General features: G+C 37.3%; 1 protein-coding gene across 7 annotated transcripts in view; it reads right to left on the bottom strand.

The window, feature by feature from the left end:
* UBE3A (ubiquitin protein ligase E3A) overlaps window positions 1-21,539 on the bottom strand; it is a 55,595-nt gene that overhangs the window by 21,541 nt on the left and 12,515 nt on the right. For 4 of the 7 annotated variants that reach the window (XM_085321458.1, XM_085321460.1, XM_085321457.1 and 1 more), the window contains 4 exons: window positions 17,611-17,757; window positions 16,884-17,002; window positions 13,349-13,393; window positions 2,066-2,376 (listed from right to left, as the gene is read on the bottom strand). In XM_085321458.1, the coding sequence (XP_085177584.1) occupies window positions 2,066-2,376; window positions 13,349-13,393; window positions 16,884-16,903 (376 nt within the window). In that variant the 5' untranslated portion in view covers window positions 16,904-17,002; window positions 17,611-17,757. Of the gene's footprint in view, window positions 1-2,065; window positions 2,377-13,348; window positions 13,394-16,397; window positions 16,458-16,883; window positions 17,003-17,610; window positions 17,758-21,539 lie in introns of all 7 variants that reach the window. The other 3 variants (XM_085321462.1, XM_085321461.1, XM_085321464.1) reach the window with 2 other exon arrangements.

Below are 21,539 nucleotides of genomic sequence, written 5' to 3'. Positions count from 1 at the left end.
GGAGCACAAATCAAACAAACAAAGCTTCCTTCTAACTCAAGTCAATTATTGGCTGACTTCTGTCCGAGTCTGTGAGCTTTTACAATCTTTCTTCCTTCTCACCCTTCTATTGCAACTAAGTGCTCCACCAACATAAATGCAGATCTTCTCTCAAATCTTGTTGTGATATTCCATGACAAATCTATACATGAAATCAAGCTTATCAGTGATTCAAGAGTAGTTACTTTTCAATTTCACTGAGGTTTTTTTTAAACACTTTTTACAAAGTTATGGTCTATAAATTGTCAACAACACTCCCTCAAATTTAATGAGAAGATAATTAATAACTTTGTTATCTTTTATGGAAGCTTTGTCATGTATGTCTGCTCACTGCCTGTCCACTGATCTTTCTGTTCCTGTTTTAAGTGTTTAAGTGATAAGAGTTGAGAAAAAGTTTTCCTAATTATGATACAGATTTTTGAAATGGCAATAGATATAAAATTAAATTTCTAACCCATGCTTTTTATACATTTGTAATCTTTTGTGTTATTTTTCTTCTTTTTTTGACAGCCATCTAAGAAATGAGATAGTGAAAAGAGTCTCCAGATACATTATTCCTAATAGGTAATAGTTTTAGGGCTTAACACTACAGGAGTAATTTAAGTAATTCTTTCTGAAGGGCATTTCTTTCAATTTAAAACTTCCATTCAATGTCAAACACAAAAGCAAACTGCATACCCTTTCCTTGGCTTTCTTAAATTTGACTGCAGTTTTCCCAGCAACTGTGGTTGCAGAAAGATCATGAAAGAATTTTAACGTGTCAGATTCCTTAGATAAAATCTGATTCCAAAGGTAACTAAGAATCTCAGATGAGCTTTAGGAACACATTAATGTTCTCTGTCCATTCAGCTACAAAGACAGGTCAGTGCTTGGGATTCTGCAACAGATGAAGTCTGAGTCATTGCTTTAGATAACAGAATCTCTGGAGATAGATCAAAAAGACTGTTAGATATCTATCTTGGGGAGAGAGGGATGGGGAAAAAAAATCTATATATGCACACTGCTATTAAAAATGCACAAAAATTTGAGACACAAGCATTTATCCCAAAACAGAGACCTGATTTGTCTCTTGCCAGACTAACACTACCACTGGATCCCTTACCTCCTCCCACTTAGAGCATAAACAGTTTGGGGGAAGTCCATCTTTTGCATCAAGTAAAGAACAAACTGATGCAAGTATTGACTGGAGCCTCTTAGTTCTTGCACAATGCAAGCAGAGCTATATTTTATTGCTGATTCTGTAAGCCTTTTTATTCTATTTTGAAAATTGTTCCATCTTTCTTGGATGATTCCATGAATTTGAACTTGTGTTTATACCATTTATTCCAACAGTACTTAAAAAAAAAAATTGTTCAAAGGTTAATGGCTTTAAATTTAAGCAGCTTGGAATTCGTTCACATCATAGATTTTGGTCACAACCAACACTATCCTTGCAGTATGTATTTACTATCCTAGAAAGTAAGGTTTGATAAACCATACAGAAATCTAAAGAGACACGTGAAGAACCTTATTTATCTGCATCCCCCCACTAGCTTACAAATTACTTGCCGTAAATATGTTTCAGCTTGGTTAGATGCATTTTTAAAGACCTCTCCAAGGGCACATTTTCTATCAACCATCAAGGTATCAGCTTATATAACAGTCTTTTTTCTCTCTAGTGCTTCCTCAAACAACTTTATCTGTAAATAATTGCTTTGGTGGTTGTAATTGGAAGGCTTACCATTTGGTAAAATGCAACCGAGGCAGACATACAACAGGATTTAAGCAAACCTACATATCTGCAAAAATAGTCATCTCAGAAGGCAACAAATGCACAGATATGTTAACACAGGTGTGGCAGAGATCAAGATTTGGAAGTAGTGTTCAGCTGAGCCATTTTTCAGAATTTGCAATCAAACATTTACAGGCCAAATATTGTGCTGTACTTAAGATGTTAACAAAACACCACCACACTGAAATACACAGGCATATTGTTGTGCATATGAAACGTACTCTATTTTATGAAGAATCTGAAATAGTATCTTACCTTTAAAGTCATCTCTTGGGCCTTGCATTTCCTTCTTGTTCATTTTTCTGTCAGTGCAGGAATTGTTATGGGCACCTTTGGAATTGTTTTCTAGGTAAGCTGAGCTCGTTCCTTTCTTGGAGGGATGAGGATCACAGAGTTTTGCATTAATCTTATAAAGCTCGAGGGCCTTAATGGCTGCTGCATTGTTATCCATACGGAGAAAAGTTGGACAGGAAGCACAAAATTCATTCGTGCAGGCTTCATTTCCACAGCCCTCAGTTAACTGGTGGTAGTAGCGCTCTATTAGATGCTTTGCAGCTGCTCGCTTCCTGTAGCAAACATTCAAACAGTAAGTATAAGGATTAGTAGGGCTTTTACATACAAAGCTCATTCAAAAGCATCAGCAAGGCAGAGATTAGTCAGGCACTGAAATACAAGATTTCTGAATCAGGCAGGACACATCAGGAAATTTTTTAAATACAGGATTCCATTAAATGAATCAAATGAAAGTATATTTAACACACAATTTAATTTGTGGGTCATATGTAAATGAAAGGTAAAGCCTGTTTGTGTGAAGTATTCAGCTTTATTTTACAGTGGATACAATCTTGTTCAGTTCTGAAAAATCTCAATTCATTGAAAGAGTGATTTAGATGCAAAGCAAGGCTGAAAGTAAAACAGAACTGAACCTGTACAGGTAACTGAGTCTTTGATGTATAGTACTGAGGTACAGTTGCCATTGACAATGGGAAGATGCAACGGAATAAAAATGACCCAGGCATGTTTCTAAAAAAACCCCCTATCACTAGTAAGACAACTGCAAGATTCCAGGTGACCTAGGTTATGTGATATTTATTCTGTCATTTAATCAAGAGAGACAGAAAAAAAAATTCCTTAGTTAATTACCCTACTGACAAAACCACGATCAGAGATAACCTCCAGGCTGAACAATCTCGCCTCACCATAATAAGATATGTTTCTCTTAAATAGATTTGCCAAATCCTCTCCTTTCTCCCACAACTACACATGACATACAGTTGTAATTTTTTAAAATATGTATCTCCAAGCAATTCAGTGTGCTCGTACTACATACAAACAACAACAAAATTCTAACTGGGCAATTAATAAAGCCATAGACCTTTTAAAAAAACATGCAAATGTTAAAGAATTTAGCTAAAAGCTGAAGGCAATTAGGACAGAACAAAGACTCATGCAGCACCAAGGACATTGCATTTCATCATGTTTTGAAAAGAAACCTGAAAACCTTCACTTCATTTATGAAAACCAGTTATTAATGGAAAATATCAACTATGAAACAACATTATTAACATTTTGATTAGGCGTGACACCTACCCTTTACACTCAGTTTTAGATTAAAAATATAGGAAGCAAGATTTTCATCATATATTGTGATAATTAACTTAAAGTTGCCTTTTTTAAAGAGGTTGAGGCACACAGAGGTTATGTGAAGGAATAACTGAAGTACCAGACGCACTGGTACTACTCCGCACTTGCTGCAACTAGCTGTTAATATGGGCTGGTTAAATATCAGTTTCAATGCAGCTGCTTGAGAAGAGAAAGCATCCTCAAGTTCTGAAAGTAACTCTGTTGAGGGGTGTTTTATCAGCAATAACACCTTTGTTCCTTCTCTTTCACCCCTCAAGATCTCATGATCCTAGAGAAGAAAGAAAATATTTCATACAAAGAAAACTATTTCCTCAATGTCTACATGATTTTCCAAATGCCCTAGTGAGCTCCAAGATAAAACAGAAGAGAGCTGAAACCTCTAGTCCAAGATAGAAGACAATGAAAAACAAAGCAGCACCAACAATATCTAATAATCAAAAGAAATACCACACAAACAGGGAATAGCTGTATTCTGCTCCAAGGAAAAGAAGTTCTAGCCTACCCATTTTTTAAACAGACTTAGAAAAATCTTGTCTCACTCTAAGAAATGTGTGTGTGTGTGTGTGTGTGTGTGTATATATGTATATGCATGTATTTTTTTATCTTAACCTCTTTCATACTTCAGCTTTTAGAAGTTTAGAAAAACAGAATCACTTTCATATAGTTTAAATAGAAGTATATGATTTCACAGATACTTATTTTTTGCAATGCCAAGATTTTATGCTATGACCATTCTTTCAATTATTCTAGATCCTCTGATTTAAGTTGTGAAATATTTGTAAGCAGAGAAACATATCAAGTTAAACTATTTTTCTAATTCATTAATATTGAATTTTTACACCTGAGCTATGGCCACAGGTCTCACCAACATGCTCCTTGTTTGCTCTTCTTGCAAGCTATGCATGACTGATATCTCCATGAAATGTCTTTCCAGCTCAACTCCAAACTTACTGTTCCTTTAACTTCTCTCATCCTGGTCAGTGAGAATGTTCTCCCCAGTGTACGCAAAATGACAGTTATTTCATACTTGCATGATCATTATAATCTTATCCTTCCTAATCACATTTTCCTTCCACCTTCTCCCTCTACTACAGTCTAAATGCAAGTTTCAAGATATCTGCTATAATCTTGTTTTTTCCTACAATATACCTGTGCATGTTATATGGATTATTTCTCATAACTATCCTAAATATACATTTCTTAATTAAAGCAGCTGAAGTTATTAAGATTAAATACATGGTGCAAAGTGAGCAATCCCCTAACCACAGAGAAGAGTTTACCAGTTTTCAAGCTGGAGAAACTGTTAAAGAACCATGCACTTTTCTAGTTTATGTCAAATCTGGTTTCAATAAAGTAATTTCAACGCACAAACACTATTTTGATTATGCATATCATATTAAACAACATTCCACTACAAGTCAGATCATATCTGAAATTCTGGTGATCAAAGCTAACCTTAGGGCTGTCACCATCTCTAATAGGTACCTTGTAAGGGATTCACGTTTTTGCTCCCATATACACCATGGAACAAGGAGAAGCATAGTTGAGGCATTAATGAAAATTAAGTAAGATTCAAAAGATGCTATAAAAGCTACAGCAGAACCACTATGAATTTCTCACATTGATTCTGAATCTTTATGAAGAAAGAATTATAAAAACAAGTTTTGCGTATTTTTTTTTCTTTTAAAGACAGACTCATATCACAAAAAAATCACTGTACTTGAAAACACAGGGAAGGAAAAAATTTCAAGCAGCCTGTTGTAGATCTACTTATGGATTCCCTTTAACTGTCAACTACTTCTCTTGAACTCTCCTGTGCCTACAGTAATATTGCCTGTAACAAGTGTCTTTATTTTGAACTATGGCCAAAGTCTCACTAACTGAAGTTCTGTGAAATTTTATTTGAGACGAAGGTCTAACTGAAAATTAGTTTTTTTTTTTGTTTTTTTAATCAACTACGGTAACAAACAACTTGCTACATTAACTATAATCTTAGAAGTCTGTTTTCTGGTTATTCTACAGACTCTTAACAATATCTCAGGCAAATTACTTAGGTAAATGAAAAAGCTGGAGACTTAAAAGTGAGGACCTAAAGAGGAAGGATAGACTTTACTGAGTCCTCCATAATGGCTGCCCTTAGTGGGGTCAGTCCACCAAAGCATTTCAGGAGACTGCAATGCGGAGTAAGCTAACGTGTGAATCCCCATTTAGGTATTTGAGGGAGTATCTCTACTGTCTGCTGTTAAGGCACATTCCTTGCATGTCTAAGCCAAGAATCTAAGCTTCCTATATTAGGAGGACACAGAAGGTACCTCCAGAGGACAAAACTCTCTCCTTTTTATGGTGCATTCCTGTACTACAAAAATCTATGTTCTTAGCTTTACGCATCAAAACTCATTCATGGAGTGAGGTAATGCAAAAACCCTCCGCTCTTAGCACACGCTGCACAGTGAAGTCTACAACTCGCTCCAAGTGTCTACACAGGGATCTAGTGAACAATAACTAGTCACTTTAATTTAACAGCAAGTTTATTACATATTAGCACACAGACACCTTCTGATGTAGCTAAGACTGCAGTGACTTAACTGCATACACATCCATGAAGGCTCACGCTCTGTTGTAGCACATCCGAGTATGAAACTGCACCGGCAGGGTCACAGCCGCAAAAGCTTCACAGACCGCCTGGGAGACAACCCCCCCCACAGGGGGCTTTGTGTAGTCTGGGCAGGCAAGACCCCCTACTTCAGCAGGGCAGGGGAGAGAGGAGCCTAAAACATACATGGGGTTCTTCCCCCAAAGTCTAACACTCACATGCATGTTTTCTACAGAAAGTATTAGCTGAACTACTTTTCTGGTACTTAAGAACAATTAAAATGCTAAAAGCTTCCTTAAGTAAGGGAAAGCCAACTGTAATTTCTTTCCACTTTGTAATTGCTGCCAAAATWGTGTAGTATCACTAGAAGCATGCAACACTGAGCCTCTACCTTTCCTTCATCTATGCAAAAGTGTATTGAGTTGTAAAGTAACTTTTGGATGCCTAAAAAAATATACAAGCAAAGTAATATGAATGTGCTGAATTTGTGTTATCTAGCAATTCAAAAGTTGCTATGCAACAGCACATAACTTGCATTTCTCAAATATCTTAAGCTAAATATACWGAATACTACATAAAGCAAATACTATTGTGCAACAGAAAATGAGAAATTTAAACATTTAAGAAATTTTAGAAAAATCTCAAGTACATATTTCTTTATATTTCAACTACAAAAGAAAGGATTTAAAACTTGGATGAAAATTCTATCTGAAGTTAAAGATATCTGTATAAAACCATCATTCTAGCTTTAAATTTACCTAAATTTTAGAAATAATATGAAGGACTTGTACCTGTCTAGAAATATGAATATTAAATGAAGCATTAAGTAACATGTTTCTGAACAGTTTCTACAYGGGACACATATCTGGGTACACTTTTACATGATTTCTACACAGARGCTCTGAGATGTCCAATATTAACAAACAAATTTCCAATGGCCTGCTTTAACAAAACCATTAGAAATTCCTAAGCGCCAAAATGTTCATAAGCTGTTTCCTTTAAGGAAAAAAAAAAAAAAAATCCAGAAATCCAGTAAACACAATACTGGAATATCCCAAACAAATGAAAAACAGTAAAGCTAGTGGAAACTAGAGGAAAGTGGATGTTCATCTTCTGAGTAGGGAAAAAAAGCAGAGTAATTTTTATTTATTTATTTATTTATTAAGTACTAAGAGCAAAACAACTTTCAGTATATGCTTAACAGACAAGAACATAAAGTGACTTACACAGTTGCAACAATTACACTGTACTTTAGGAAATAAAACAGTCAAAAGCCCAAAATRTGGGTTATGAACGGACATCGTTGTCTATCTAAATACTGTTTTAAGAGTTTCAGTTTCAACCTTTGCATATTGGTTTCCTCCTTCTGTTTAGTTAGCATAGTAATGGCAGCACTAGAAAAGTTTCCAGTAAAGGCCCTGCCCACACATACCCTTTTGAAGTGGCCTGCACACGGAATTGCCAAATGTCGCACCCGGAGCTGGAGTCAAGCATTTTCCCTTGCTTCCAGGGATCTTTGAGCTCCCTTTGCCTGCCTCAGCCCACAGGGATCCTAGCTAGCCTAAATGTGCAAGTGCACACTGGCATGGAGCTAGGGTTCTCCAAACCCTGCTCCTTCCTGTGCAGCGCATTCCCACAGCTGGGGTCTGGAGTGTGACCCCGTAAGACTGTCGTGGCTTCGCCCGAGGGACCTTCCCCCCTCCCTGCATATTCTAGATCCACTCTTCTGTTGAGAAGGCTGCATGCTGACCAAGGTAGATACGGCACCTCCGGAGAAGGGCCATCTGTAAGCAGGTAACAGAAGAGCTGCTCTAGCTTTACATAGCAATAAAGAGAGCTAAAGAGACAGGGGGTCAAGGACATGGTCAGAACATATCTCAGTCTTGTCCCACAGACTAACTTACCTCGACACAATCCTATTYGGGACACGCATCCTTTATTATTGCCCTAACAACAGGAAGAGAAAAGAGCTAGGACTCTGCAGAGCAAACATGGTTCCACACAYCAACTAGTATCATATTCCAGTCTTATCTGTCCTAAGAAACATGCAGTGCTCCATTACCTATGCAGTGCCTCCAAAAATCAGTTCTCCAATAAACTGAGATTAATAGCACACTGATTATCATCTTTTTTTTCCAAACCATACAATTTCAGAAAGATTTTTTTTTCCTAAGCTTTACTGACCTGATGTCATTAAAAACTAGTTTTGGAAAAAATCAAGTTATTAGACAAATACTGTAAGCAGTCCACAAACATAAATGGCAAGGGATGTAGGCATATTACAATACTGTACCACGTTTTAAAAGGCTATACTCACRTTCAAAGAATCACTGCCTTCTGAAAAGGCAGGGAGAAAGGTAGCCTTAGTAAATAAATATATGCTTTTTTAAAAAAAGAAACTACGAAGAAAAAGTAATTTGAGCTACTGCTGGAATAAACTTAGTAATAAGCTTAGGACTAACTATAAACTTACAATTTCTTATTCAGTTTGAACACATTTGTTAATATTTTAAACAAAAAGCTTGCAATCAGCAGTTAAACTTCCAAAGAATAGTTATAACAAAGTGGTAAGAAACTGAACAAAATACTCAAAAGTTCTCCCAATTTTGTTTTAAAGTTACTAAGGAGTCCTAAACTCTAATACTCTGTACTAGCTGCGAGGCCACAATAATGCTATACCAACTGTGTCTTACTGGAAAGAAATGGAACGCTTTCCCAATAACTTCACATACTTGCTGGAATCACAGTCTGAYTGTCATATATCCAGGAGAAAACAAACTATGATATTTAAATTAAGTATTATGCAAAATACTTTATATACTACCTTTGATGTTTTTCCCCTTAGTTAAAACAAGTCCTAACATTCAAGCAAGTACAATTACAGAAACTAAACTCCATGTACTAAACAAGCTTAAATTTGTTAAACGTGAATACTTATACACTGCATTCTGATCTGCAGCTCCACCAAAGAAAGAAGGTTGATATGTCACTTCAGTGTTATCATTAAGGATATCACAATAGTAACCCAGAGACATCAACTCTGTCTACTTCTGGGCCACTGGAGTGTTCCAGTAGAAAGCCTGATAAAGGATACTCACTATTCAAGAGAAAAAAAAATGTTGATATATGAAGAGGGCTGACCACTGCAGCACGTAAGAGAGACTTGTAAAAAAGAAATCTAAATGCTGACTCCATTTTTTTTTCAGTAAGTCAGGTTTCCAYGGTTACATTCTCGTGCTATGCCTTCATTCCTTATGACACTGTCCTAGAAGCATGACCATGGTTACGCAGAAACTCTGAGTGTAAATAGCATGGGGTCAGAAGATGGAAGCACCCTAGTTTCCAGTTTAAAAGCAGTCTAGTAACTGTGGATTTAACAGAGAACTATTCACACATTAAGCTGTTTGGTTTTAGCTTGTAAAATTACAGTATTCGCCAAACTCTGTGGGAACCACAGTCTATAAAACAGTTGGTTCAGTTGCATTTTTCCAGGTTTTAAATACACATCTTTTTTCTCCACAAAAACTTCACAGCAAAATCCTGAATTCCTGTTCTCTCAAAGCGTTACAGAAATAGCTYGCCTCATCTTACTGCATTTTTGCTCTTGGAAGCAAAGATAAAGTAGATACTGTTAGTGTAACTGAAGCAGTTGCCAAATTTAAGACCCTAATAATTCTGGGGTAGAGCAGATACACCGTCTTATTAACTGACAARGAGTCCTCAAATGAATCACTGTCTGGCTACATGACACATTGGAAGAGGCTCTGTGAAGGCATTTTTAAATTCATCCTAGACAGAGCACGATATAACACCGTGCAAGGCTCCAGGTGTGCAGAAAGGTAGATCTTACTTTTCTTTCCAAGAATGGCAAGAAAACAAGTAGCACATCTTCCCCCCCTTCACCACCAAAATCTCTACATGTGACAAAGCTTAATAGAGAGGCCACAAATAGGATGCCTCAGGACTTCACTATGCAAACCTACCAGTGTTTTCACTGAATCACAGAGTAGTTGGTGTTGGAAGGGACCTCTGAAAATCATCTGCTCCAATTCCCTCTGCACAGGGGGTCAACTAGAGTATGTTGCTCAGGACCACGTCTAGTTTGGCTTTGAATATCTCCAAGGAGAGAAACTCCACAACCTCTCTAGGCAACCTGTTCCAATGTTCAGCCACCCTCACAGAAGTGAAATGTTTTCATGTGTTCAGATGGAATTTCCTGTATGTGTTTGTGGCCACTGCCTCTTGTCCTATCACTTCTTGACACATTGACATCACTTCTGGCCCCATCTTCTTGACACACTTTTACCAGATACTTATATGCATTGATGAGATCCCCCTGAGCCTTCTCTTCTCCAGGCTGAGCAGTCCCAGCTCTCTCAGCCTCTCTTCCTGTGAGGTATATTCCAGTTCCTTAATCATCTTTGTGACTCTTCACTGGACTCCCTCCAGTATGTCCATGTTTGTCTTGTAATAGAAAAGCCAGATCCGGACCCAGCACTCTCCAGGTGTGGCCTCACCAAGGCTGAGTAGATTGGAAAGATTACTTCCTTTGAACTGCTGGCAACACTCTGCCTTATGCAGCCCAGGATACTATTGGCTTTCTTTGCCACAATGGTGCATTGCTGGCTCATGTTCAAGACTATGCTCATGTTTCTGGCTAYGAGGAAAATAGCTTAAGGTGTCCTATGTCCAGGAAGCACCAAGGTGACAACTGAAAGCAGATATGACGAAGCATTAATACCTATACAGTCACTGTATGTATTTGCAATGGCCATAATTTTTTTTTTCCTGGCACATTATTTGGAAGCTGCTGGAGAAGTTTTCCTTTTCCGTCTTTCAAGGGAAACGGAAGAAATATTGAACCTACTCSAGTGTGCAATGACTACGTATCAAATATAACTGTAGCAACACTTCAGAYAGGAGGGTTCAAAGACTTGAAAAGAGCAGAAATGTCAAAGTTGAAGAGCATCCCCTCCTCAAAACCAGAAAGAAGCAAAGACAAATTTGCAGAAAACCTGCATCACATCAGAATATCAACACCCTGGCCTTGATATGTGGCAATACTCAACACAGTGAAGATTCAAGTTATTGTTAAAGTCAGCAATGAAAATCTGCAATTTAGTTCTAAGTAATTTTAAGTCTTAGTTTTAAGCGAGTTACACTAATCAAAGCCAAAAGTTATTGCAGACTTTTGACAGGAGCACACAGGCAAAAGCACTGATCTTGAGGAGAAAAAAAAAAAAAAAAAGAGAGACATGAATGAATGCTAAGAAAAAAAAAAAAGGTCTCAACTTTAAGCTAACACCAAGATGCTCATCAGGCATAAAGTTCAAATTTGAAGACTTTGGGATAAGACTGTTACTCATGGAAGAATTTGTTGTAGAGTCCAAAAGAGTGTGTTTTTTGCTTTAAATTAATACATGTGAAATATGCAACTATGCTCCTAATACAGAGCTTTGCTATGTGAAACACAAAGAACCAAGTGTCAGTCAGCCAGAGCAAACSAACTTAAACATTTATTGTGCAATTCGCAAGAACTTGCATAAGTCCCTGCACTTACTAATGCATTATCRGCATCCAAGCAACATAGCTATTTTAGCTGTTCAGTAGGTTTGTAGGCCAAACTGTTACCAAGCATGTCATCCCATCTTATGTGGTAAGAATAACTATGAGCAGGACTGCAGAAATTCTCTGCAATTAGTGATGCACACATCATATTATGATACAGTATTAAAAACTCTGGCTCTGCAATTATAGTATTCATTGATACTCAGTATTTGAGTATAATTATTTGCTGCTCAAATATGTACATGATCTCTATAGCTTGACTGGCTGGCATCTATTTTAGACAAATGACAGGAGTCTACATAATCAGAATGATTCTGATGACCATTCTGCACCAAAAAAACCCTGGCACGTATGAAAGCTTGCTACTACAGATTTTCATTTCTTTCAGGATTTTTAAGGAGTAGAACATTCCCCTCCAGCAACTGGACAGCATTACTGGAACAGATAAAAAAAGGAGAGAGAGGGCAAACTCTCCTTCCCAGAGGAACTGCTCCTCTTAGTGCAAGAGGAAACTTTGCTGCTGTGAACGTCCAAAAATACAGTGCAAGTGCTCCTCATTTCCTTTTCACTTTTAAGGATAGGTATACAGTCCAGTGTGGAGGGGCTCACCTCAGCTTTGTCCCTCCAAGTTGGGCAGCTACAATGGAGAAGTCCTTGAGCACTTTACACCATGTCCCTAGCCTGCAAAACACCCTGAAATTGGCATGCAGCTCACAATGTGTAAAATGCTAGACCACTTAGAGGAGGGTGAGGAAGAACCAACCAATTTGTTTAAGGTCACAGAAGTAGTTTGAGGTAGGAGAGAAATGAACCTCAATCTTTTGAGGCCTAGTGTAGTACCCTAACCACTGGGCTACACTCCCTCTATTTTGAACTTCTCTTCTAMACCAAGAAAGCAATGCTTGTGGCTTCCACATCTGAATTCCAGGAGAGGATGGTTCAAAGAGCTAGAAAAGAATCTGTTTSCTAATTCACAGAAGACAACTCCAAATAAATTTTATTTTAAAACAGTCCCCTCATTCCCCCCAAACCCTTTTCAGTTTGAAATGGAAACAAACACTCCTGCCTAACACAATCTTGCTTCCAGTTAAACTTGACTTTTMTCTGATGAAGATCCCAGCAAAGCTCAGAACTGCTAGCAAGAAGCTAAAYGAATACTGCTCAGTGAAAGGAAGATAATTTTCTCTATCTAGAAGTACCTAATACATAGATTTGCCACATCAAGTCAGACTTTTTCTTAGTTCAGCAATCCACAATAGATACTAGCAGGTATGGCACCTTAGTACTTGAACTATCTTCAAGCTCATGCAACGTGTTAGTGAATAGAACAGCAGGYAGAAATTACATTCCTGTTGTCAACTCTGAATATAGGCCTGTAATTTCAGGCACTGTATTATGCTACCATCTACTGGTCTCACATTAAACCAAACCGCTGAACTGAACTTTCTCTTCATCCTTTCCTTAAAAAACAAACAAACAAACAAAAAAAAACACATATACCACACACAAACCCCCAAAATTATTGCTGGGGAAGTTTCTACACAGAAGTTCTTCCCACAGCAAAATACTAATTTGAAGCTTCCTAAGGAAATTCCACAACCTATTTCACAGTTCTGTTTTAGTTTTGTGTTTCTTCCCCTCCCTGCCCCCCTGCCAGGTGCATGAATAATTGTTGCACGTGTGCTCAGAATATGTTTTTAAAATGCAAGAAACTCATCCATTCATCTACTTACATTCGGCTAGTTTCAATGTTTTCAGAGTGAGGTTCTCCTGGTGATCTGCAAATACAGATAAAATAATAAASAATGCTTAAGGTTTTATATGTCATTAAATTATGAAGAGTTAGGAAAATGGGAAAAAAATAATACATTTATTTATATTGCCACTACAGGCATTAGCTTTCATGCGTTTACACATTTAACTTATCTGACAAAACTCTAGAAAGTGCATTTTATAATAGAAAACCTGAGAACAGGATTAAGCCAAATTTTTCTAATAAGGACAGCATTTTCCCACAGCTTACATCAAGAGACAGCTACATCAAGAGATTTCTGCTGGCAGTACTTCCATATGCAGTTTGGACAGTGCACTAGTTCTGGGCTAATTTCTTCATAACCATTTCTGTAATCATAAGGTATGCTGAAGTTTCAGTGATCAGCTGTTAAAAACAAACTCTTCGCACTCTTGGACTCTATGAAGGAGGTCAGAAGCAGATCAACAGAGTCTCAAAAGAGATTCCATGTATTTTTTTTCATGATTCTGATCTACAGACATAGGATAATCTCAGAGCAGTYAATGAGAGCGAGCAGAACTACAGACAGTTTTCTGTTTCCTCATTCCAGTCAAGAGGTTGGCCACTAGTATTCAGAAAGGCATTAACTGCCCAGTATTTTTGAGCAGCAGCTGTGCACAGTTAGTTTGCTTGCCCCTTTTGATTTAATTTACAGAGTAATTTAGAAGATGAAGTTCCCTATTAACTTTACCAGGCTAAATTACAGTTGTTCAGCTCCTCCTTATTCCTGTCATTTTGCTTGTGTGGCACTTGTTCTAAGAGTTAACATTTATTTTTCTGACAGATTAATTTTTTCCTTTCCTCTGGACTTCTCCCGCACCCAGGGAGTTTTTAGCCAGATCAGAGTCCAGAATGAGGAGACAGGGCAGTAGAAGTACAGCAGTTTTGACTTCAATCACCTTAAACTGCTTTGAAATCACACCCTAAAGATCCTTATGCAACTTTTACTTTGTACAGACTTTGATACTGTTGGCCAGAACTGCTGTGCTGRATACTGTTTGAGGAGTGAAAATACAGCACAGCCATAACAGTAAAGTTCTGTGGCTTACACAAACAAAAATGCCTTTCCTGACAGTTTTCCTCAAACAGAAATGAGCTAGTATCTACAAATAATAGTAATATCTACACTTTGCAGGTTTCATCTGAGCTTTTGTTAGAGGACTTCAGTTAGCATGGTAAAGCTATGGCAAAGCCTACTTAACTACAGAAGTCTTTGTTTACAGTAATTTCTATATAGTTTTCATATTTACTACATATCCARCTATACTATTCTAAATGTTATTGGGAAGTTTCCACCTACATCCTAAAATACTGCCTCTATTCTYATCATATTTCAGTAAGCTGATTCAAATTCTCTTACTGTCTGGTCCTTGTCAGTAAAGGTTAGAATGTTCTCAAAATTCTCCACTTAAAAACTCAGTTCCTTTACTGCTATACCAGATCTTAGCACCAAACTGTCTATGTTATGTCAACAGAACCAATGCCTAGAAGACACTTCTGGCAGACAACTTAAAATTCCTAGGCTAACTGGATACTAYGCAATGATGGATGGTGCAGGAAGTTATTTGTTTATATTTCACTAAGTTATAGAACTCAACTTTTGCAAAAGACAGAATTCTGAACTTACTATCCAACTAAATTTATACTGATACTTAAAATGCAAGCACCCACTAACAAAACAAAGTCAAATTTTAAGATTTAGTCTCTATTTATCCCCTCCAAATGATGTTTCCCTTACTCATTAAAGTTCAGGAGTGATGAAATAGGTGCTGCCAAAAAAAGAGGCAATACCCAAATCAAATTTAATTTCCTCTCAGCTCCAGTGACTGAAGCAAGTCACCAAATACTTAAAAGAACCTCACTCCCCCACCCCCCCAATTTTCTGCCCATGCACGTAAGTGCTAGAAACCATACAACTTGAGGAGTGGTGGAAAGACAAGCATTTATATTCATACTGACTAGCTTCTCTAGTCACATCAATGAATTAGAAAACAGCACACAGCCAGCTTGGAAGGCCTAAGGCAGTCATTATCTGCTTTGTTTTAGTCAACGAAAATGCAACACAATGAAACTCTGGATAAAAGTAGAACTTTAAGTTGCTACAAAAATACCAGTGGAACAACAGTGGTGGTTTAAAAAAAAGTGAAGAGTATTAGTCACTAAGTCTTTAAAAACACAGCAATATAAAAAAATAGAATTAAAAGAGCAGACTGGCATCTAAACTTAGCATGCAAAAAAGGTTGCTGATGATCTGCAGCACAGATATCTATATAACTTCCAGTACATGCAAGATCTTTTTCTATGCCTATAGTTTACGTATGATTTATCTTGGCTTGAATAAACAATGAAGTTCAGTACATGCTATGCTGCAGAAAAGTTTCTTCTGCAAGACAACCAAGAAAGATAAGAGAAGACCTTATATTTCCAGGGAAGTTTAGAATAAACAAAACCTAGCTGTGTGAAAACCAGACTGGACCTCCCAGATAAGTGGATGTACAAAACAAGGGCTCAAATTCCTTTAGTGTGTTGTTTTCTATAACATTAGCAAAACTACTTTAAATATGATCTACAGAAATATGAATCCACTCACTAACTGTGTTTTAAAAGGTTTCAAATAATGATCTAAGCACCAAATAAAATATGCTTTCAATACTCATTAAAACACCATAGAAGATCAGTCTACTTATAGACATTGTACTTGTTTGTTGAGAAGCTATTTGTTTTTTTAATATCCAATTGTTTATAAACAAGATACCTTGTTGTTCCTCTAAGCAGGCAATAGTACTGCTACAATTACAAAAACAATTACATGGCAGACAGACRTTCTTTCATTATGCTTAAAATTTGAAACAAGAGTTCTGTTCAGAGAAAATCTCAGAGCAAATGCTCTTACAAATTTCAGCTTTGATTTAGATCGTAGAAACTGATCACGAGACATCAACTAATCTGAATACTGCAGTATGAGCTAGCAAATTCAAATGGTGGCTCACTTCCAACAACACAGGAAGCAACTTCTCCATTCTGCAAGCCACTCCTTTTACCTCCACTCCCTAGGAGAGAAAAGTAAAGGTATGCAAGTCTACAAATTTTAACATCATCAAGCCTTCTGGACAAATTACTTTTAAAACAAAATTGAACAAACTGCTTAAACAAGTATGTTAAATATTTCATACAAAATTGTAGTACCGCATTAAAAGTCAGAGACTCTCAAGTGATGGTTTGGCTCTGAGAGGAATACTATGCAGCAGCAGGGTGCTCAAATTTTTACAAAAGCAAGCAGAGCAAAGCTAAGCGAGCACTGGAATCACTTTAAGCAAAGAATAAGTTGACTTTGCCAGCTGATCATCTTAACCAAACAATATAACTTCATTCTATTTATAGAATTAACTTCAAGYCATACAAGTTAAGTACTTTTTAACATTAAATATTATTCTAAAAAATAACCTCAGAACTAACGCGACATACTTTATACTTACCTTTTACAAGCTGTGGCCATTCGGTGACATCAGGGTGATCACAATTTTGAGTCACGGATTAAAAACAAGTTGTCACACCAGTTCTGTCTCACGCTGGGCTAAGCATAAGCTTAACAACTCTAAATAATTAAAAATAATTTAGTTAAAGTCCTTGCAAATTATTTTCAGCCAGTTCACCAAATTAAAAATATCACAGAGGAAAAATACTGATGCTAAGAATTAGCTTATCTGCAAAATTAAGGTTTATTACAGAAAAGGTTTTTCAGTTTTGAATGGCATTCCATGACTTCTAGCATAACTCACTACAGCTTACAACTTGTAAACTTGAACTTACATTCAGTCTCTCCCGGAGGGGGGAGTGGTGGTGGTGAATAAGTAATAATAATAATAATAAAAAAAAAATCTCCTGGACCAGAGGAAAGCATCTGACATTTCCAAAGACTTGGAAACATGTATAAATATGAACTATGAGTTCTAGTTACAATATGATTTGATAAACTGTTTGTTATAACTCCATAATGGTTCCTAATGAGATTTGGTGTTTGAAGGGGAGCAACATATAACTTAAGCTCTGCAGTATGCCTCTCCTAAAAATTAAATAAGCTAAATATATATTTAAGTTCCACAGGAGCAAAGTTTGCTATATTTGACCAATCTTTTGGAATATTTGCTCTTTTTACATCACAGTCTTTCTCCTCTCCCTTACATTTTCAAAAGTATATTTTACCTGTCAATTGTTTCCCGTGATCTGGCTCCACTGGTATAAATTGAAGGGTTGGTCCTTTACTTTGTCACGCAGGTGGCAGCCAGTGATCACTCAGCAATACTCGTGCCCAGAGCGCCCTGGGACCACCCCAGCTGATTACTTCCATGGCTGAAAAGGAACCAGTTAGTCTCTTACCTACTGCTATTATCTACTCTGAACTAAAGTTAATGATAAAATACCTGCAAACACAACCCTTAACACTCAGCATCATCCCATTCTCTCTCCCACCCAAGCTCCAGGTGGACTTGATAAAGACTTTAAAGAACAAGTCCTGTGATGAAGTCAGATCAAAAACAGTATTATTCACTTTCTGCTGATACAAAGTTTAATTAAATTGAAATAATAATATACTTAGTAAAAAAACCCACTCTCTCTAAACACTAGCAGCTATGAATACAGACCTCTGAACAAAGTATCTAAGACTTATTTCTGTGGCTTGGAGGAAACAGTGATGAAAACCTACAGTCGATAGGTTGTCAGATAGAGCACCCACATAGACCAAGGTGCATGAAGGCTGATGAGCTACAGAGGGCTGACACACAGCTATCTAACATCTGCAGTCATACTGATCTGGTGTAAATACTAACTAAACACCACCTACAGTTCTAAACACTCCAGCAACCAAGCTTTTATGTTTCACTCCAATATGTCACAAGAGTCTTTCCAGAAAGGTTTTAGGTTTGATAAACAATCAAACATTCTCAATGCTAATTTGTATCCATTAACTCAAGAGATCAGAAGTCACTGAACAATGAGCAGTGTCTACAATTCTCCAAAGTTTTCTAAAAAACTTACTGACTTTTGCCATTCTGCTACATTTTGCCATTCTGCTACAAAAGCTCTGCATCTCTAAAATGGAATGATACTTGTATTAGTTTTGGAATAGTTATTATTAGTTTTATTAGGTACATTCCTTGAGGGAAGGAACTATCACTTAAAATATTAACCTTAGTAATAGTTGAGTTCCCATCTAGACACAGGTGCAGCTTATTTAAGGAAATGAAAAGAGGGAAGCAGGCTACTGAAAAAACTTTGAAACRAAAAAAGGGGTTCTCTGGTAACTATGTTTTACAGGTGCAAAGTGTCGAAGTTTAACTGAGTCACTGCTAGGAACACAGTACAAGGGAAAAGAGCCAATGGGAAATGTTTCTCATCTGTCAAAACCAAATGAMATACAAGGGTAAGATCTCCAAAACTGTTTATTGACCACCAGCTATATGCAGAAGCAAACAGCAAAAAGTAAGATACTGATGCAAATTTTAGGTAAAAAAAAACTTATAAAATTGCTTATGACATTCTGATTGTTCAGGATATGACAGCATCCACTATCATGTAAGCCGTCAGCTATAAAGAAACAGATGTCTATTCTGAGGCAGTGCCTTCCCTTCTTGAGTCAAACCTTATTTCTTGCTGCTTTCTGAAGAATTGATGTGAAATGCCTCTATAAAAATGCATCGAGAAATTAAAGCCTCTTCTAGCTCTTTGACCAGTGCACTAAAAATTAGGCAGAGAGGACAGTGGTGTAATCTCTAACGCCTCACTGACTGTTGGGAAAACTGCATTCTGACTGCTTGAAGTACCAAGTAGTGCACACTGAATTAGTCATTCCCTAGAAAGACTGTCCCATACTACCCAGATCATGAAGAAAAACGTTAGCTAGAACAGTCTTCAATTCAACTGGAAGCATGTTACAGTAACAGGTTGATAGCAACCTTAGTAAAGCATGGTTTTCCTTATGCTACTTCATGCACAAGGAAGGAGACCATGAAGACTGTCCACAGTGAAGAAACACACAAAGTGTTGGTGCTCTCAGAAACCACCAGATTTTGGAATGTTAAAGAATATGCTTTGAGGTAACAGCTCCACAGTCACCGCCAAGACAAGTTTGTGCCAAGGCCTGACACAGACCCAACGTATTAGTCAGACTTAGCAGACCACCCACCATGGAATTTACACCAGCTGCATGAAAACAGACAGTATCTGAACTAGCATGAATCTTACCAAGTTGAAGTTAACCCATCAAAATTTTGTAATGAAATTTGCATCTACAGATTGAACTTATAGTGGATCAGAACAYTGAATCATGCAGCTTCACTATTTTTGATCTGTTACAATAAATCTTAAAAATAGATTTACTGTATTGGGGGCTAAAATCTCTTGCTACACTCCAAGAACACAGGAGCCCTGGCAACAAGAAACCTTAATGAATCACTTTCCCTTCTACATCCCTCATTCTACCTTTCCCACCTACCCTGGTTACAAGTCCTGTGGAACAGAACATGATAGGCAGGGCTTCCCTTACACGGATAAAGGCAGTCATTTTTCTAAAGCCTTATACTGTGTGCCCAAAGAGATCAGCATGTTGAAACAAGGGGTAAGCAAGGAAGGTGACTACCAAAGATCCCTTACTAGGAAACTACTGTTTGAAAGACATTTTGACTGCTGGATCTGAACAAGGCAGAGGAAAAAAAATATTGGTAAAAGTCAAAAGACATTGCTTGACCTGGAAAGGGAAACTAGACTGAYAGATAGACTAACATCCTGGAAAAGGGCATTGAAAAGAACAGGAAACTGACCTAAGACAGCATCTTTGTTGTTGTTGTTGTTGTTAGTGGTGGGTTTTGGGCAGTTTTCTTTTCTTTCTTTTCTTTTTTTTTTCCCTCTTGTCAAAAGAGTTCCTTTATACAGTCTCTGAATGTAACTTACGTTCTAGAAAATAAAACCCAGAAAAAACAGCCCTGGGAAAAAAAAAAAGTTCTTGGAGCAGAGTTGCTTGAACACAGATTTCTCAGACCTCCACTCCTATGATTACAATGGTTTGCAATCTAGTCTTTCATGAACATACAGAGCAGGCGAAGGTATCAAACAAAGTCTGTCCCCACAGAAAAGGTCTGAGAAACCTGAGCTAGCTTCTAGAGCCTCTATGGGACTGGACAGGCTCCACCACTGACACATCTATATTTGCCTAAAGACTGTTCACAAATGATTCAGCTAGAACTGCAACAACCCATGTTATGATTAGCAAGACAGCACACAAGGACTGTGTCTTCAAACCACATATCTGAAGAACACTGAATGGGGGGCATGGAGTAACATTCATGGGGGGGAGAAATAAAAGAAATAATGTTTATGAAGTAAATCAAAATGATATTAATTTCTTCAAGGGGACAGAGGTACAGGTACCCTGGCAAGAATGTTCTTAACTGAAAGAGAGACAGGAAATAATGAATCAGTGGAAGAGCAAGCAGTCAGAAACCAAGTTCAGTTGCTTCAAAAGGGGCTAAAACTAAGTTGTTACGTAGTATAGTTAAATCTTTTTACATATTTCATTTAAACTTAGAAGTCTGGAAACCCAAACACATACCAAGAAGACCTCCTCCAGTGTCAAGGTACAAAATCCAGAGCCACACCATCACACCATGGAGAACACAGTATATTTGTCAGCAGTGAAAAATAAAGCAAAAAAAAGAAAAGAAAAACACAACTGTAAATCAGTTTTGACTGAAAGTTGTCAGTTACATGGATTTCTTACACTTGTTACTGTCCTTACGTTGTTTGTTGTGTTCATTTTGGGTGACAGTGCAGCTATCTGGTAGCTGACACTCAGTATCCAAGACCCAGAAAAATCCTTGAGTGGACAGAAAATTTTTGAAAATAAGCTACAACTTCCTATTGACAGATGGGAAAAATGGTGATGTTGCAAGAGGTGGTGTTTAAGAACTTCAGTTTTTCCACCCAAGTAATCTTTGAAAACAATCTGACAGATGATCTAAAGCAAAGGAGGTTGACCCATCTGGCACAAAAAAGTACCATGCCCATATCTTTCAGTGCTGGAATTTGATTTGATCAAAATCAGCTATCTCTCTCAAGAAGATGTCACTAAAGATAGC

The sequence above is a fragment of the Rhea americana genome, unplaced genomic scaffold (assembly GCF_003343005.1).
Source record: "Rhea americana isolate MKP2758 unplaced genomic scaffold, rheAme1 scaffold_7, whole genome shotgun sequence".
Lineage (NCBI taxonomy): Eukaryota > Metazoa > Chordata > Aves > Rheiformes > Rheidae > Rhea > Rhea americana.
Note: the sequence above shows the minus strand (reverse complement) of the source record. Positions and strands in the feature narration are given on the sequence as shown.